The sequence below is a fragment of the Monodon monoceros genome, unplaced genomic scaffold (assembly GCF_005190385.1).
Source record: "Monodon monoceros isolate NGI ecotype Baffin Bay Population unplaced genomic scaffold, NGI_Narwhal_1 Super_Scaffold_2, whole genome shotgun sequence".
NCBI classification, from domain to species: domain Eukaryota; kingdom Metazoa; phylum Chordata; class Mammalia; order Artiodactyla; family Monodontidae; genus Monodon; species Monodon monoceros.
The window spans coordinates 89,190,508-89,211,032 of NW_021703776.1; the positions used below are offsets into that span (position 1 = coordinate 89,190,508).

Below are 20,525 nucleotides of genomic sequence, written 5' to 3' on the forward strand. Positions count from 1 at the left end.
AAGAGGATTAATTTTCTCCGTCTTATCTGATTGTGATGGTCGAAGGATATTTCCACAACCAAAATCACGGCCCAATAGTCTGTCTTCCTCTTGACAACCTGGAGCTTCGACAATAAGCGCAATTAACCTTTTTTTTTTAGAGTCAGGCCATCACCTAACGTTCCAAGAAGAAACTGGGCAAAGGAAATAGCTGGAGACAAGAGAGGCATGAAGCTATTACTCCTATGTTCAGTCCAGAACTTCTGAGTTTGGGGAAGAGGTGAATTTCAGGGCTATCTTCTTGATAGGATGGTTCAGAATTATAGATTACACTAAAAAAGGTCAATGTTTCAGTTTAAAGTGTTGTTAGGTGTTTTGAATATCCCTAAATAACTTGCCAGGTTGTACAAACATCCTTAAATACACATTAGGTAGAGTGACGTGCAACTGTCATGGAATACTGAATTATTTGAGATGTATTTCTGGTGATATAATGATGAAAAGCAGATACTGTTTATGGGCAAAAGTTGAAGAAAATAAGCATAGAGCCCTTAAAAAGCCTCTTTTTTTCTTAGTGGCTTGTGTTTTCATTAATTCTTTAAATATTCATCCTTTTCATATAAAAATAAAAAAGTAAAATCTGGAGAAAGCAGCAAATTCTCTTTCCTCTTGTTTCCAGAACACTCTACGCATATATCCATTATAGCACTTATCAGAGGCAACTATAATAATTGGTTTATTATTTCCCCTCTGAATATAAGTTCTTCAAAGACAATAATTTCTCATTCAGTTTTACATCATCAATGCCTAGGTATATGGATTGCTTCTACCTAGAAGGTGCGGAATACATATTTTCTCAATAAATTAATGACTAACTGAATGGCTCAACCCATTTCTTAGATTCTAGTGAAGTCATAAATCAGACCAGATACATTATAGTTCAATTTTTTATAACTCTGTCTCTTGTTAGAGAGAGAAATGCTCCACTGATCATAAAAATCCATCAACCCTGCTTAAGCTAAGCAGGTAACAGATACCTGAGTACACAGATGTCTGGACTGAATGTCTGCCTTTGGTGGTTCCCTACACTGTCTCCCCAGTGTCTTAATCCAGTGGCAAGATCTTTTATTTTTACCTGTGTGACCTTCACCTTAGGTCTTCTAGGCTCAGGACTTGGAGATACTAAGAACATGTGCATTTTTTCCTTTTCTTTTTCTTTTGGGGGTTTTGCACAAACCACAAAACATAAGAACTAGAAAAGATTATTTTTATTCATAAACTAAACAATACCTTGCAGTCCCTTTCTTTACCTGTTTTCCCTTAACCCAGAGGTTCAGAGGTAAGTTCAGAGGTAGGTCTGTCCTTTCCTCAAAGAGGACTTGGAAAGAATATTCTAGAGTTTTCACTCAGTGCCTATTTTTTTTTTTTTTAATCTCATAGATCATAAAGTTGGGAAAAGTCTTCCTTTGGAATCAGATTCTGTCTGCTAAAATTTTAGTTAATTACTTCCTTATGAATCTCCTGCCCAAATGAAATATAGTCTTGTTATGAATTGTGGTGGTTCAATTAATGATGAGAGCAAATGTGTTTCCAGAAACATGTTATTTTAGTAGCACTTTCTTAGACACTGAAAACTTTTTTTTTAACTTAAAGACAAATTCCTTATGGTCCTAGCAGTAACAGTGTGAGTTAACTACTTCTCTCCGATTTATTTCAAAATTCTTTCTCAAAGATTGTTTCTGGGGCTTCCCTGGTGGCGCAGTGGTTAAGAATCCACCTGCCAATGCAGGGGACATGGGTTCAAGCCCTGGTCCGGGAAGATCCCACATGCCGCGGAGCATCTAAGCCTGTGTGCCACAACTACTGAGCCTGCGCTCTAGAGCCCCCGAGCCACAACTACTGAGCTTGCACGCCACAACTACTGAAGCCCGTGTGCCTAGAGCCCGTGCTCTGCAACAAGAGAAGCCACTGCAATGAGGAGCCCCTGCACTACAATGAAGAGTAGCCCCCGCTCACTGCAACTAGGGAAAGCCCGAGGGCAGCAACAAAGACCCAATGCAGTCAAAAATAAATAAATTTATTTTGTAAAAATATTGTTTTTATTGTGTTCATAGGATTTGAAGATCCTATATGTGTTGTATATCCTTCTTTGGAATTGTAGTCTCCCCTAGAGGACCTGTGTATAAGTAGACAGTACACACATACACACACAGACATGGAATAGCTACATATATTAGAATCAGGCCATCACCTAAAGTTCCAAAAAAGAAACTGGGTAAAGGAAATAGCTGAAGACAAGAGAAAAATGAAGCTATTACAGATACATACATAATATATATATACACATATATATAATACATATGTATGTATGTATCCATGAGTTCCAAATCCTGAGTCAACCAGTCGCGGATCGTGTACCAAGTTTATGATCCACAGTTGGCCGAATTTGCAGATGTGGATCTGCAAATACAGAGCTTTGACTATGGGACTCGAGCATCCATTGATTTTGGTCCTGGAACCGATTCCCCACAGATACCAAGGTACGACTCTATAAATCTTTCTTTAAAAATTGTAATGTATCTAAATGGAATTTTAATATAAATGTAACCAGTGCCAGTAATAACAGGAATCTACTTCGTTCTGTTTGTTCATTCTGTCTGCTCTCCCTGAAGTAGGAGGGAGGCTGATGAATCTTAGAAGCTAAAGTTAAAACTATGAGAAAACCCTGAGGAGCCGTGCTCCCCTCTCTGGGGGACTGGGGGGGTAGGTTGGGTCAGTTAGAGTTTAGAGGGGAAAGGTGTCTTGAGCATATGCTGACTGGGTGCCATGGAGGAAGAATGAGCTGGAAAAGCACTGGACTTGCATTCCTTTCTATCTCCTGTATTTTAAAATTAACCTTCTCAGAATTTTGTCTCTTATTTACCTTTCGAAAGAACCAGTTTTTAAAAATTTTATTCTTGGTTAATCATTTATTTTGTCTGTTTTATTCCCCTTGTCATTGATTTCTATCTTTATTATTTCTCTTCACTCTTGTTTCTTTGTTCTCTACTCTGAGTCTTTATCCAGTTTATCAAATCGAATGCTTTATTTGTATGGAATCATTTTTCTCTTAATAAATGATTTAGAGTCATAAATCATTCTGTGAATACCACTTCCGTTATTTCCTGCAAATTCTGATGAACAGTATTTTCAGTTCTAAGAATTTAAAATTTCCCTTTGATTTTTTTATAGAATTATTTAGCCTGGTGAACAAGATGTTAAAATTGAACTTTTACTATCTCCAAGTTGACTGGGGCTTTAAGGCTGAAAGCAATAGATGCTATAGTTGTACCTAGAATATTACAATACTTCTTCAGGTCCCTTCACATACTGATTCTTAAATATTCCTAATGGGAAAGTAAATTGTGCACCATGGACCAAAGTTGAAACTGTATAGGGACTTCCCTGGTGGTCTGGTGGTAAAGAATCTACCTTCTTGGGACTTCCCGTTGGCAGTGGTTAGGAATCTACCTGCCAATGCAGGGGACACGGGTTCGAGCCCTGGTCCAGGAAGATCCTACATGCCCCAGAGCAACTAAGCCCGTGAGCCACAACTACTGAGCCTGCGCTCTAGAGCTCACGAGACACAACTACTGAAACCTCGTGCCACAACTACTGAAGCCCACGTGCCTAGAGCCCATGCTCCACAACAAGGGAAGCCACCACAATGAGAAGCCTGCACACCGAAACAAAGAGTAGCCCCTGCTCGCCGCAATTAGAGAAAGCCCGCGCACAGCAACGAAGACCCAACGCAGCCAAACATAAATAAATAAATACATCTATTAAAAAAAAAAAAAGATTCCACCTTCCAATGCAGAGGACATGGGTTGGATCCCTGGTTGGGGAACTAAGATCCCACATGCCGCAGGGCAACTGAGCCCGCACCACAACCACTGAGCTTGCGTGCCTCAACTAGAGCCCACGTGCCACAAAACTACAAGGCACATGCGCTCTGAAACCCGCTCACCACAACTACAGAGAGAGAAAACCCACATGCCACAACTAGAGAGAAGCCTGCATGCCACAACTACAGGGCCCACACGCCCTGGAGCCCGCGACACCACAACTAGAGAGAAGCCCACGCACCTCAACAAAGAACCCGGGCACAGCAACAAAAATAGATACCACGTGCCTCAACGAAGATCCTGCAGCTGCAACTAAGACCCAACGCAGCCAAAAATAAATAAATAAAAATTTAAAAAAATGTTGAAACTGTGTATACACCCTACAACACAGGTGGACACACGCAAAATGTTCACTGTATTTTTAAATAATAAAATATTAGAAATCAATATCTAAATGGAGGAATAAGTTATGGCATATTTGTATAACACAATATTCTATACCAAATTAAATGACTTAAAATCTACATATATCAATGTAGCCGTGGAGGACTCTATGAGGCCGTCCCAGGACAGACCCCTCCCCCACATCTTCTGCTGTAGCTCCTCTCTGAAGTACCTAGATAATAGTATCTGATGCATATTTCCAGACTTTTTCAGATGTTAAAACCACCACCAAATGGAAGAAATTAACTACTTGGTGATCATGAGCAAGGAGCCCCACAGACTTTCCGGTGCTTAAGAACTGATCACCATCAACCAATCAGAGAATTGTACACAAGCTGATCACATACTCTGAGACCCCCTCTCCCCTACCTTGCCTTTAAAAATGCTTTGCTGAAACCCTTCGGGGAGTTTGGGTCTTTGGGGCATAAGCCACCAATTCTCCTTGCTTGGCCCTGCAATAAACTTTTCTCTGCTCCAAACTCTGACGTTTCAGTTATTTGGCCTTACTGTGCATTGGGCACACAAACTTGCATTCCGTAACATCGATATGAATGAATTTTAGACATTTGATGTTGCATGAAGTGGCAAGTTCTAAAAGTGTATGCACTGTTCAATACAGGTGATGAAAAGTAAAAAGATAACACAAAACAAAAAACCCCATAAAACAATATACATTTTTATGCTACTGTATGTTGCTATGGATAGAAAGATTTAATGCAAGTAATAACATAAAACAATAACATGATATTTCAGTGTTGTTGGCACATGAGTATTTTTCATATAATGTTTGAGCTTATTTAGATTGGGGCATATTGAACACATATTTAATAATGTTTAAATAAAAGCGTATCTTTATTTTTTGTTTCATTCTCTTTTTTTTAAAGAAAAAAATGCTTTCAATTAGTTCTCAACCATATTTACTTGTGGGTAAATTTGCAGCCGTACATATTTAACGTGCATATGTAGTCTTCCTACATTGTAGAATTTTTCACCTTACAAATGCTTATAAAGATAGATATCAAAGTAAATCTTTCTTGGGCCCTGGGACTCTGGGCACCCTGCCTTTGCACTGGCCCTTCAGGAAAACAGTGCAGTATGGTAGAGTCAGAAGTCAAGCAGACCTCACTCAAACCACAGTTCCCACACTTGTTATCTTGGGTGACCTAAGATGAATATTTTAAACTCTATGAGCTTCAGTTCATTCATCTGTTAAGCAATGTGAGATTTAAAAGTTGTTGAGAGATTTAAAGGTAATTTAACCATAGTGCAAAGCACGTAGCAAGTATCAATACTAGCTATTACTGACCTTATTATACATTACATATCTGTATAAAATATATATTATTACATAATTCCATTGTTCTATAACTGCAATTATACGTATGTGTATCAAAGATGCTCTCTGAAGTAATAAATAAAGAGATGTTCTTCCTAAAGGAATTAATGAACACACATACACAAAAATTTCAGACAAATTGGGTAAGGTAAAGTATGTAAATGATTTAAAGCAACCATTTTATTTTGTTCGTACATTCTGTGAGTCAAAGGTTCAAACAGAGCCCAGTGGGGACAACTTGTCTCTGTTACACAATATCTGGAGGTTCAGCTGGAAAGACTCAAAGCTAGAAGTGAATGTTTGTTTTCTAAGTTACTTGACAGAAAAATGTTTTAAAAAGGAGTCAGCTGCTCTAGTGCATTTGAGGCATAAGGTAGTATAAATATCCAGGAGAAATTCCTAAAAGGATAATATAACCCGAATAAAAAATAAGAGTTGATTTTGAGAAAGGGTTTTAAGAACTTGACTATTATATAAAATGGTACATTTATCTGTGATTCTTGGAAAGAACAGTTACTGTCTTAGAAACAATCTCACGTATCATGATATATATGTTAACATACTATACACGGAAAAATCAGGGCATAGGAAACCAGACTGAGCTCATGTGCCTGAGCTTTTGTTTCCACTTTTGGAAACAGCCTGTATATAAGGATAACTGAATCACTCCTCTGGTTTGTCTAGTCTTAATTTCTATTTCTATGGCTAATTAAAACCCTAATTTTCAAATAAATCTGCCCAAAGCTAGATGGTCACTTTTTTAGCTGTCAGTGGGTGGCTGACTCAGCCTGGTTCACAAGCCGCAATTCCATATACAAAAGAAATGAAAAAAATGCTCTGAATTGTAAGCAATCAAATTGCCATCAGAAACTAACAACAGGGTTTAATTAAAAAGGAAAATCCATAGTAATTCATTTTCTCCTTTCCACTCTTCACACAACAGAATAAGAGGTAGTACAGAGAAGCAATTAAAACGAAATCACCTTTTGCCCTTGGGGTGTCTGAGTAGAACCTTTACCACCAAAATAATTAGCTTCAGATTTCTCCTTTTCCTCCCCTTTGTCACAGCGAAATTGCTTCCAGTCTTAGAAACAATGCATTGCCCTGCCTCTTCCGTTAACCCTAGGCTTCTAAGAATCTCAATCACCTTGTTATTTTGTAAAGATGGTAAGACTGCATAGCTACAAGGCCACTGTCCCTATTCGATTAGGACCTTGAATAGGACTGGGAACCAGCCTGATCTCACGAATTACAACGAACTTATACAACCTCTGAGATGGGGTGACTGGACTGGAGTCAAACAGTGGGTGCACATGACTGTGTCCATGACCACAGGGTGCACCTTGAAGCTGCTCCTGCAAGGAGGGGTGACAGGAGGGAGGATTCTCGGGACACGAATGTACCAACACTGTTGCAAAACTCAGTACCCATCCCTCAGATGAAAGCACACCCACTCTCCTGACCTTTGAACAAATGCTGCATCATTTACCCAGAGAGACTACAAGCACTGCACCTCAGCCATCAAGACCACCTGGCAATGTTACACATCACAGCCAGAGGCTCAGAACCGGAGACTCATGAAACTGACCTGTCACAGCGCATCACAGTTTTCACACAAATAAAACACTCTACATCACTTCCAAACTACTCATGTCACTCTCACGCATGTCCTCACAGTATGGCAAACACAGGGGCATCTGGTAAACACTGGGTTCCAGTAAAGCAAACCCTGGTGAGGTTCAAAGTAGTTGTAGGTCCATATGCAAGGTCTCACTGAGGCTCGGGAACAAGAGAAATGGAAAGCGAGGCTCCACTGGGAGCTTCGGGGTGGGTAAAAGGGAGCAAGGTGAACAGGGTGACACAATCAGCAGACAGCTGGAGCACCACTGAGAAGAGAATCCTTCCCATTGGCTAGTACCCCACAGAATCCTCTCCCAGCAACCCCAGTGGTACAGAGGACAAGAGACAGAAAGAGCTCTTACTGTAGCACTCGGGAGTGGCTGAAATCTTTCAGATCTGAGTCTTCTTCGTAATACGGAGTTATCATTCCCAGCCCACTGTCACTCAGCATGCGTTTCCGGAGGGCAGGATTCCACCAGTCTGTCATTCTGGGAGGGAGGAGAAGGCACCAGACATTCAAGGTCAGCCACAGGACTTAGTCTGCTCTTTCTCAGGATGATTCTTGTCTCCAAATGTGAGGACGGAAATTAATCTTTATTGGGTATTTACGAGGTATTTCACCCTTATTAGTCCGTTTAATTTTCTCAACCATCAGGAACTCTTTGTATGCTGCTGCCCTCTTTATAGATGAGAAAACTGAATTTCAAGATTAAGTAATTTTAGGGCTTCCCTGGTGGCGCAGTGGTTGAGAGTCCGCCTGCCGATGCAGGGGACACGGGTTCGTGCCCTGGTCCGGGAAGATCCCACATGCCGCGGAGCGGCTAGGCCCGTGAGCCATGGCCGCTGGCAACGGGAGAGGCCACAAGAGTGAGAGGCCCGCGTACCGAAAAAAAAAAAAAAAAAAAAAGATTAAGTAATTTTAAATATGACATAGATAAGAAGCAATGGCGCCTGATGTAGAAAGACAGGTTAGAAAAGAACAAAGCCTAGATTTGCTCTTTCACAGCTTCCCAGCTCTCAGTTTATTTCCAGAGGGGGCAATGGAAAAGAAATGAGAAAGGAACTGATTCAAGTTCTCGTGGATTTGCAGGCTACTTTATCTCTGGAGCTAGAGCTGATAGAGAATGACTGAGAGGGCAAAGCCCAGGGCGAGCTTGGCAAAATGGGCTCACCCTTCATCAGATCCAACACTACAGCCCCGATCAGGTGGGGTGGGAGGACACCTAGACTCCAGCACCTACCGCTTCTACAGGGGGACACAGCATCACACTTGCTTTCCCCACAACTGACAGTCTTGACTTATCGTATGTGGCTTTCCCACTACCTTCGGGACCCCCGGGGTTTTTTTATCAGGCCGTCCTTCGTGCCTGTCGGCTTTCCCTTCATGCCAGGACAGCTCCGGTATCAGTAGTTCCGGCTCCTAAACACAGCTGTATATCTGTTCCAGCCGCCACTTCTGTTTTCTCTTGGCCCCGCACAGACTAGGGACGTACCACTGCTATCAGCTGGCCTGGCAGAGTGGGAATGCTCAGAAATAGCAGCCATGGTCGAATTAGTGAACAGGGGCGAACAGGCATGAGGCTTACCTCAAGTGAATATGTCTGCTAATATTGTATAAGTATGTGCACACACTTGCATATGCCATTTGAGCGCACGTGTGTGTGCTCTCCGGGGAAATCCTTATTTTAACTCTTTAGCGTCTATGTACCAGTAAACTACAAAAGTTCATTAAACTTCACAAGGGCAAAGGTTTCTGTGTTTTTACTTTTGCACTGTTGTTTCCCAAGTGCTTACAGTAGGACCTGGCACATAAAAAAGCTCTCTAAATAAACATTTCTGAATTTACGAAATAATCTAGAAATGTTAATGTTTTGGTGGTGCAATGTGGTGGTTAAAATACACATGGGCTCTAGCACGGAATAGATCTCAATTTTTCCCCTTTATTTTTTGTGCAATACTGGTCAAGTTACAAAAACTCTCTAAACCTCAATTTTGTTATGTATGGATTTAAAATAATAACAGTACCAAGTCTGCAGGGTCATTGTGAAATGATGACGATGATTTCAATAACATAATTTTTAACGAGTGTCTACCAAGTGCCACCAACTGCCCTAATTTTACATGTATCAACTCATTTAATTTTAAAACAATTGTATGAGTAGGTATTATGTCCATTTTACAGATGAGGAAATAAGCATAGAGCACTTAAGATGGTTAAGTCACTATGAAGTAATAGTAGGGATATAAGAAAGGCATTTAGCACAGTATGTGACTCATAATTATAAGTGCTTGATACCTACATGTATCAGGCTGCCTTGATACAGGAGAAAAAAGAGAAGGATGAGGAAGAAGAGGAGGAGAGGAAGAAGAGAAAGGATGTGGAGGAAAAAAATAATTGTCAAACCACCTGTGTCATTTTTTTTTTTTTTTGAGGTACACGGGACTCTCACTGCTGTGGCCTCTCCCGTTGCGGAGCACAGGCTCCGGATGTGCAGGCTCAGCGGCCATGGCTCACGGGCTCAGTGGCCATGGCTCACGGGCCCAGCCGCTCCGCGGCACGTGGGATCCTCCCGGACCGGGGCACGAACCCGCGTCTCCCGCATCGGCAGGCGGACTCTCAACCACTGCGCCACGAGGGAAGCCCCACCTGTGTCATTTTTTAATGTGATAATACAGGCATTACAGATGTATATGCACAAACGCAAATACTAGTGTTTTCTAGTTTGGTAGGAAATGCTGGTGTGGTGGGTAAAGAAGGCTCAGACATGACACAGATCTGAGTGGAAAGAGTAATTCTGCCCAGACATTCATAAGACAGACTTAGAATGGAACCAGCTGTACTACACTCTAAGGAAACACAAGAAAACCTGTATTTCAAAATAGTTTGATTTCATTAGAACTGTCAAGCGCAAGGCCAAACCAGACACGATGTCACCCTGCGGCCAGCTCACCACCACACCACCAAGGAAGAAGCCCACTCACCCGGAGGCTTGCTCCACCACCAGATCAGGCATTCCTGGGGGTGTCCCTGCCTGCTGTGACAACACCATATCTGGGTCCAGAATAAAAATCTCATCTTGAGAAACCTCCATCACAAAGTGCAAATGTTCCTAAGGAAGAAAAAGGAGTCTGTCAGATGACTGATAAGGTGTTCACATCCATCATCTGAAGAATAACAAAACAGAGCATTCTTGGTCTTGAGGAATAATGAAATTTTATGACATAGCAAATGACCACAGTGTATTTTCAGAGGCCTGACCAGTGGGCATCCCTCCAGAAACAACATGGTAGCAAGAGGCTGAGGAAGGGGAGAGTTGAATCCTTCTTGGTTTGGGACTCTGACCAGGATACTGTTAGGTATAACCAGAGATGGTCTTGCCTCTTCTTCATCCCAAATACTATCAAAGAAGTGACACCCTACATGCAACTTGGTCCAGCATGCATGTACAATGACCTGGACTTCCAGGATCCGGTCAAAGCTAAGCGGCATGGCTAACAACTGGTTTTTTGTTTTTTGTTTTTCCAGCATGCAGGCCTCTCACTGTCACGGCCTCTCCCGTTGCGGAGCACAGGCTCCGGACACGCAGGCTCAGCGGCCATGGCTCACGGGCCTAGCCGCTCCGCGGCATGTGGGATCTTCTCGGACTGGGGCACGAACCCGTGTCCCCTGCATCGGCAGGCGGACTCTCAACCACCGTGCCACCAGGGAAGCCCTAACAACTGGTTTTATCAATGGATTCCATTCTGTACCTTCTTTTCCAGCGGGAGCACTAGCTATCATTGGGCATAAGCATTTTTTTTTTCTCATTACTGAACTCTGGCAAGTGGTGAGTTGAAACCAAGCAACACAGATATACACTTGAGGTCTCAAATTTGCTAATCAGAAATAAAGTTAAAAAGGCATAAAATTTGGCTAGGAAGCAGTAAAAGTAGCAGTATGAATGAAGATTTGGAGTGCAGGCTGGTGACAACTTCTATAAGCCTACCTATCTTCTGGATTCATCTTCAAGGTCAAACCACATCACCTTGAGTCCACAGATCACAAAACATGTGAAGACAAATAACAAGCTCATAGCTGAGGCTATGAATACCATTCCAGAATTTGTACACATTTCAGTGTTTTTGTTGAAAAAACAAGTAAAAGATTAGTATAGTTCCTGGGGAGTTTTTCACTTTCACAAATACGCTCAAGAAAACTTACCTGAGATCTGTCTATTCGATAAAAGCGATCAGCAGAAGTAGCTAGGGAAAAAAAAATGTATATGGCATTCAGAGAGGCCTGTGTTCTGGCACCAGATTTACAACCTTCTCACCTACGATGACAATCAAAAACCTTACATCCCAGTCAGTCCCTAAATCTACTTAGAAAAATTCAGGACTTCACACCTCTGCTGCCGCTATTCCACTGCTTAGGAAGCCCTTCCGCACTACACATGTCTACCTAAACCATGTCTTAACCCATAGAAAACAAACTTATGGTTACCAAAGAGGAAAGGGAGGGAGGGATAAATTAGGAGTTTGGGATTAAAATATAAACACTACTACTATATGTAAAACAGATAACCAACAAGGACCTACTGTGTAGCACAGGGAACTATACTCAGTATCTTGTAATAACGTATAATGGAAAAGAATTTGAAAAAGAACTTATACACATAGGGTTGGCCAAAAAAGTTCATTCGATTAATGAATACATTGTTCAATAAAGTTCTTGGTGAAAATGAAAAATGTCTTATTTGTACTTTAAAGCGAACGAAGTTTTTGGCCAGCCCAATATATGTATCTGAATTACTTTGCTGTACACCTGAAACTAACACAACATTGTAAATCAACTATATTTCAATAAACTGTTTTTAATAACACATCATGTCTTAAGGACCAACTCAAATGCCACCTCTTCTGTGAAACCCTCCTCAGCCCCATCCTCCTTGCCCCAGGTAGAATTTGTTGCTCCTACCTCTATATGCACATTTGCATTTTGTGCATGGTTTATAAAAACTATCTTCACAGAGAACTCTGAGACTAAGATATCTGCCTCTTTAAAGATCTGTGTTTCATTTCTTCTTTTACGTCTCAAGATATCAGCACAGAACCCTCAAAAGAGCTGGGACTCAATATGTATTTATCAAGTAAATAAAGCTAGGAAAAACAAAAATAAACAAAAAAATACTGTAGGTAGCCTGACTTCCTGAGGAAGTGATTCTCATTTTGGAAAACAGTTTGAAGATGCAGAGCTCGGGACCACATGTGGTATTAAAGGCATCATTTCACTTTAAAACTGAGTCCCTAAGCCATGTCTGAAGAAAGCTAAAACAGAAAAAACAAAAATTATTTAAGCAACCCTATAAGGGACTTGCCTGCATCTGTAGTTTGAGGGGGGAAAAAAAAACAACTTAATGACAAACTTTGGGCTTCTAGAAATTAATCTGATTATTATCAATATTCAAAAGAATTATGTTCCTCCTCATTTAAATCTATCTAACAGAGTCCAGTATTATAAACAGATTTTCTACAAAGTACATAGTACTAGAGGGAAAAACTCAAAATGCAAATAATCATTCAAAAATCATAGATAATTTAACGAGTAGCTTCTCTCCAAAGGAAATAAGCTAAGAAATAAGACAATCATGGTTCTTGCCCTCATACTCAGGCAACAGAGTAAAATTTGCCTGAGAAGAACTTTGTCTACTTTGTTCTTTTAACCATGACTGCAATCACCTGTTAAATGTTCTTAATGAAACTATTTCTAGAGTAAAACTAATATCTAGACCATTAACCACACTTGTAATTTTATCTAAGACTGTATATAAAATAGACTATATAGAACAATTCATATACATTTTTGTAATTTTCTTAAATGTAAGTTGTTCCTCTGTGGATTCAGGAAAAACAAATGATTGCGCTTCTCATCACTAGGGAATAAAGGACCTGGAAGAAAAGCAGTATAGATTATCTTCAGAGGCAGCTGACAAGCCATTAATGAAAACCGATGTCATGATGTACGTGGATTAGATTTGATATAGATACAGGTGCTCATCTTTAAAAAATATTCACACCCTCACACATCCTGTCATTCTCTTATCCACATTTATATCCTTTCAGATGCACACAAAGCTGAACAAAAGAAAGGTCTACAGTGAAAGCTAAATGTCCACACAGACAAGAGAGATACCAGGTAGTAGATACACTGGGAGTATCTAAGCAGGAATGTACTGTAAAATGGGTAACTGGATAGAAAAGTGGGATTAGGCAGCATTTAGGGAGACAGAGATGGAAAATGGGCTCATTAACCAATCAGAAGATGGCCGTCCTGTTATACATGCAATAACAGCAGAGCAGATATGAACACAACTGAAAATGCCTACCCTTTCCCAAAAATTTATACCTCATCCTGAAATGATGGCTTACTGAAAATAATAGGGAAGTTCCGTAATATGCAAACGACATACCAATTAGTACCCGTCCTCGTGCTTTATGGAATCAATCTACTGGCCTGAAGACAAGTACTCAACACGTTTTTGGAAAAGGGGCATGAAAGGGAAATATCACCTTGAGCAATTTGATGATGAGAAGTTCGGCCAGATTAACAAACTTGCTTTGAGGGAGATAACTTTAGGAAAGTATGTTGCAACACCAGCAAGTTCACATCGTTTGAGATGCAAATACCAATCACGTGGAGCCACGTGAAGGGTTTCTGAATAGTCTTTTGGAAAATTAGAGTCCGCTCTATCCATCAATACCTTGCCCTTGTGGCTTCCCCAATCGCCACCCCTCCAGGAAATACAGAAACACTCACCATCTAGAAAGCACCACCGTGGGGAGAGTCTCTGAGCTGAGAGCGCCCTGGGGAAGGAGGTTTCGTGGTCCTGGAAAGAGACATACACATCCTGGTGGCTCCATCTGAATGACCTGAGGGGCGTCCCTCACTCCACATTCTGCCCCATCACCTATTTCTAAGAGCGAGCATCCTTTACTACACAAAGCGCTGGTGAGAGATGGAAGCATACTTTTCACTGCGAGGACACACGGGGACTCTGCTTTGAAATGAATGATTTCACATAACAACTCCCATATCAAGTTTCCAGGAGATTTACAATTATTCCATTAAACATTCATAAATTATACAACTTGGGACATGCACTTCCTTTGGAGACTCTCCTTCCCTTTATGAAGCTGAGGAACTAGTGGCAGCTGGCTGTCATTTGTATTTCGGTTCTCCACATAGGTATAAAAATGTCCCCTACTAAAAGAATCTCTGCCGTTAATAATTTTTAAAAACATGAAATGCACATTCTAGTTTACAACACATGATTTGGAGCATTCTGGCCCTGGCTCATAGCGAAATTGAGATCACTGACAGAAATGGAACAAATGACGAGGGAGGCCAGGTCTCCGCGGGAGGACACTGGGAGTTTGACCCTTACGAGAGATTTGAGATGTTCAAATTGAAGGAGCATCCTTGGAGTGAGGCTGGGTGTGCGTGATCTTGTGTGTACCGAGGGGGACAGGGGAAGGATACGTGAAGAACACAGAAGGGATAAGAAGAGAGCGAATCAGGGGTTGCACTGACTTCTCTGGAAGTCTGATCTGCCCCACGTGGTCCTCAGGCAAAGCTGCTTAAGTCAGTGGTTCTCAAAAGTATGACCACCAGACCAGCAGCATCAGCTGGGAGGTTGTTAGAAACACAAATTCCCAGGTGCCACCCCAGACCTACGGAAACCCTGGGGGCGACACTCAGCAATCTTTGAGGTGAGTCTGATGTATGCTAAAGTTTTAGAGCCATTGGCCTAAAGTTATGGGGACAAAAAGGTCCGTTATTAGAAATCTTGGGTAGATGGAGTTTTTATATGAACGCATTCTGCCAATTAAATAATTAATAGAGGAAAAGTTGGTCTTACTCAGGACTGGTACCAAGATTTATATGTAGAGATACAGAAGTGATATAGCTATGGATACAGAGATAAATATATAGTCCTCTTTTTTTGAACCAGCTTTGGGCTAAATGAAATCGTGACATGTACCTATTTATATGAGAATTGTGTTTAACATTTTGAGAATTATGTTTTGACACATGTGATATCTTGTTTTTAAAGGAACTTAGGGTTCTTAATGTGTTTTCATAAAACATCTAAAGCGACTAACATGTCTCAGTTTAGTGAGAACTGTAATTATAAATCGAGAAATTCGAAAACGATCTGAAACATTCAGTGGCAACTGTGAGGGCTAATAAACAAAGATGTCAAACAGAAATGTGACTTCCTTCTATAAGAGCAAAGGGACATAAACACCGAGGATACTTTCTGAATTTTGATGTCGAATGTGCTACAGAGACCGCCATGAAAAGTATCAGAATTTCCCTAGGTAAAAATTGACTCTGAAAGAATACAGAAATGCTTGCTTTTTAATTTTGAAAACCTAAAGACTGATAGTGTTATTGCTAGAATATTCAAATTCAGGAATGATGGCTATTACTTAGTTTAATAAAATGCAGGTTGATATACTGCCTCAGCTGCATAACCAGCTTACCACAGGCTGTTAACATAATATTGATATAATTGCGTACCTTTTCATGTGTGAGTGTCTGTGTATCTGGAGAGTTTTATGTATGTACCTGACTTATTTTGCTTATTTTTCTGTTCGTTTATTTACTCTGTACCTTGATGCACAAAGCATTTGATATAACTCAATTTCCTTAAAGGGGTTTTGCTTAAAGAGAATGTTATGTTGGCTCTGTGAAAACATTTTTTAAAGCCATAGAGCTCTTTAAAACACTTCAAATAGGTTCAACAATTCTTGAACTTCCTGCAATTTCCTGTAAATTTGGTGTGTCTATATGTATGTGTATTTTCCACTGCTTTCCATAGATTATCAAAGTGATCTGAGATCCCCAAAAGGTTAAAAAGCTACTAATTTAAATAATCAAAGTTTATATCAGAGGGGATTCAACAAAATTAGAAGATTCTAATCATTAAAATGCCTTAATGACATCCAGACTTACAAAAATAGGAATGACTATTTCAAAGGTACTGAAATACCTTTAGAGTATCAAACACCTGAAGCTCTCTGAGCAGCTGGCTTTTCTCCTACCATCTACTCTACTATTCTTCCTGAACCTCTTTTCTGGGATCTAAAAGCAAGCCGTAAATGAAGAATTGCAGCTTTGAGAATTTAAGTAAACTCACAGAAGTATTCAGATATTAAGTGGTAGAGTTATAATTCAAATACAGGCCTCTCTTACCACAGAAGCCATAATCTTAAATCCCAGGTTTATGGCTTCTAAAGGAATTACTATCATTTGGGGTTTTGAAGGATGGATGGGGTTTGTATAGGTCAAGTTTGAGAGAAGTTTTTTTTTTTTTTTTTAACTCAACTCAAGCAAAAACATGAGGAAAGCAAAAGAAAGGATGACCTTAATGGTTATGAAGACTTCTTTTGACTCTGGTGTTGAAGAATTTTCCGTAGCTTCGGCTTTTGTTAACTGCTAAACTAATCTTCAGTATTTCTTAACAGGCAGTTCACTGCCTGGTAACTCGGAATTTTTCCTCCCTCAAATTCCCCAGCCATGTTACTACCTACTCTCCACCCCCATGTACCCATCTGCTTAAGAATCCCCTAGAAATATGGTAATCAATGGGAACAGCAGAGACAGAGAGTCCAGAGACAAGGAACTGAGACTACATTCATGTAAAGAAAATTCTGATTATAGAGTTTAGATAGCTTCACTGTATGTATTATGTGACTGCAATTAGAAACTCTATACAAGTATGGCGAATATTAACAGATGGTTTAGCATGTGATACAGTTACAATTCTGCCACAACTTTATATTCAAATCTGTACAATGATGCTTATTGCAACATTGTTTTTTCAGGCAGAAACTGTATACAACATAAATGTCTATCCACAGAGATAAGGTTAAATCTATATCATGAAACAGAGGAGCAGTTTTAAAAGACTGAGTTATAGCTTCATGTATTAGCAAGACAATGTCCATGGTATATTACTGTTAAAAATAAATTGTGGTATAATATGTATAGTGAGTGCATAAGAAATGTAAATCCATTTTTTTTTCAAAAACCAACAAAACCCCATATGTGTATGATGTACATCTATGTGTGTAACTTTGTATCAATGTGGAGAAAGGTACAAAAGGGTACACACCAGAAAGGTACTGTCATAAGGTCTACTTTGGGTGGGCAGTTAAAAACCAAGCAGAAGTCTAGAATTATGTGCAACTGGAAAACTAAGATAAGCCAGGATTATAAAACCTGGCAGACTTCATGACACAAGTGGCTAATGAAAGTCAAGAGAAATACCTTGAGAAATGTCTCTAAGAGGCACATGAAAAGATGCTCAAAATCACTAATTATTAGAGAAATGCAAATCAAAACTACAATGAGATATCACCTCACACCAGTCAGAATGGCCATCATTAAAAAATCTGCAGACAATAAATGCTGGAGAGGGTGTGGAGAAAATAGAACCCTCCTCCACTGTTGGCGAGAATGTAAATTGGTACGGCCGCTATGGAGAACAGTATGGAGGCTCCTTAAAAAACTAAAAACAGAGCTACCATATGACCCAGCAATCCCACTCATGGGTATACATCCAGAGAAAAACATGGTTTGAAAGGGTACATGCACCCCAATGTTCACTGCAGCACTGTTTACAATAGCCAAGACATGGAAGCACCCTAAATGTCCATTGACAGATGAATGGATCAAGAATATGTGGTACGCATATACAATGGAATATTACTCAGCCATTAAAAAGAATGAAATGATGCCATTTGCAGCAACACGGATGGACCTGGAGATTATCATACTAAGTGAAGTAAATCAGACAGAGAAGGACAAGTATCATATGATATTGCTTATATGTGGAATCTAAAAAAAAAGTTACAAATGAACCTATTTACAAAACAGAAATAGACTCATAGACTTAGAGAACAAACTTATGGTTACCAGGTGGGAAGGGTCGGGGGAGGGATAGATTGGGAGTTTGGGACTGAAATGGGATTGACACACTGCTATATTTAAAATAAAATGCCTTTCCATGAAAAAAAAAAAAAAAGAAATACCTTGAGGACCTTAATATCAAAGATGAATGTATACTGGGTGGATTAAAAGTAGAGCAGGAATAAAGAGAAGCAGATTGTCAAAAAGGAATTTGCAATAACCCAAAGCCAAGATCTGTAAACTTCTTTATACTCTGACGGTACCAACTAATGACAACCGCAGAGATGATGAGAGTCTTCTGTACTCATGTAACTCCTGCAGATTGTCTACCTATACCCGTTTCTCCTACTCAAAAAAGAGAATCAGAATACACGCGAGTGGTAGTGATGTTAGTATAGAGGTTAAGGAAAAACTTGCTGTGGTGTTGCCTTAACTCACATTGCTAACGCACTGTAGGTATTACATCAGGTAACCTGTGTCCTCACAGAGGGCCTGGCACACAGGTAGAGTGGGTGACCCTGGCGTTAAGAAATCCTGGATTCAGGGGCAGCAGGAGGGTGACCAGCAGCACAGTGCAGACCAGGAGTCAGACTTGAGCAGGAAAAGGGGATATAAGGAAACAAAATAGCCCCTAGCAGGAGGTCAAGGCTGGCCCCCAGGATTTCATGGGGCCATGGATCCATAGCCTCATGGACCCACTACGATGGACATGGCAACATCCTTGCCAGTGACAGTGAAAAGAATGGCCAGACATATGTTTGCTTTGTGAATGCTGCACATTAAAGTCAATGTACAAAGACAATTTCTGATGGAGCCAGAAAACAATCTCAAAAATATGCACCTTTCAACAGTATCTGACTGTAGACACTTAAGAAATGTGATTGTGTGAAACAGCTACATTTCAGGAGAGTCACATAATCCCCTGAGCTGTGCCACTAACAATCACATCAACAGCCTTCAGTACTAGTTTAGGGCTTCTCGTCTCCTCAGTCCGCTCAAACTGCATAATCAAATCAATGATTCATCAAAGAGATAAGATACTTGACTTGCTCATTTTGTGACCTTTTATTTTTCTTCATATAAATGGTATGATTTAGAGGAATGCAACTCTCATTGCTCTACAGTGTAGGCAGAATGATATAACCTTGGACATAACCATGCTCCTTTCTATCTTCTAAAATTGCATGCTCTTTAAATAAATAATATTAACAAAACTACGCATTTCAAAAATCCCTGATATGTGCATTTTCTCTTTTGATGTATGCTAATGGAAAATCTGTTTCTCATGCTAAAAATATAGCATGCACAAAAGCAAACCTGATATTTCTTATATATATTTTTGAAAGTCAACTGGCATGAATTATACGTAATTGATAGGGAAATTATGTGAACCACATATGCCAAACTTGCCCTTAATTTACATTCAATTACTCAGAGCTGATGCACACATAATTTAATGATTGCACAGCAGCCCCATTATACACTCCAGTAGGTTATCCAATTAAGCAATATTCATCTAGCATCTAACTACACCTTTACTGCGAATGAAATTCTTTTTCTTTCCTAAAATTTAGGGAAGATGTATGCAGAGGCAAATTAGAGGTTCCTTTGAATTGGGAATCTCTGCTTCACTGAACAATGTCTACTCAATAATCACTACTTTTAAATGTCTTATGTATAGATCCAAATTTCTTATGTATCCATCCAAATTTCTCCTCTGCCTGCCTCGATATTTTCTGCACTCAACCCATCTATTCAATCATTTTTTTTTCTCTCTTTCCATCACCAAGTTGTATATCAATATCTCTTCATTCTTAGTGAATAGACCATCAGGGATGATTAGAAATGTGCATTTATGCATCTGTGTCCAACTACAATCCCACTTAATGGACTTGCTACTGTTTTGTTTTGTCTTTCAAAACTCTCACTCTTCAAACCTACTCCTTTACCACCCACGACTCCTGCAGGAGAAGAATGTGCAGAAATGGAATAGCCATTACCAACCCAGCTTTGAAAGATGAAGAAACAGTGATGGTGTGGTACAAGATGGAAATGAGAGAGATTCCAACATTTTCAAGAGCCCTCTCCTGGTGAGAAAGTCTTCCATTAACAACAACAGGGGTGTGTGTGTGTGTGTGTGTGTGTGTGTGTGTGTGTGTGTGTGTGTGTGTGTGTGTGTGTGTGTGTGTGTGTGTGTGTGTGTGTGTGTGTGTGTGTGTGTGTGTGTGTGTGTGTGTGTGTGTGTGTGTGTGTGTGTGTGTGTGTGTGTGTGTGTGTGTGTGTGTGTGTGTGTGTGTGTGTGTGT

General features: G+C 40.2%; 1 protein-coding gene across 1 annotated transcript in view; it reads right to left on the reverse strand.

Annotated features, from left to right (window-relative positions):
* The window catches only part of DGKI (diacylglycerol kinase iota), a 445,841-nt gene that overhangs the window by 60,956 nt on the left and 364,360 nt on the right, over positions 1-20,525 (reverse strand). The window contains exons 25-28 of the mRNA XM_029234512.1: positions 14,060-14,129; positions 11,465-11,505; positions 10,246-10,373; positions 7,626-7,751 (exon numbers count right to left, since the gene is read on the reverse strand). Of these exons, the coding sequence (XP_029090345.1) occupies positions 7,626-7,751; positions 10,246-10,373; positions 11,465-11,505; positions 14,060-14,129 (365 nt within the window). The remainder of the gene's footprint in view (positions 1-7,625; positions 7,752-10,245; positions 10,374-11,464; positions 11,506-14,059; positions 14,130-20,525) is intronic.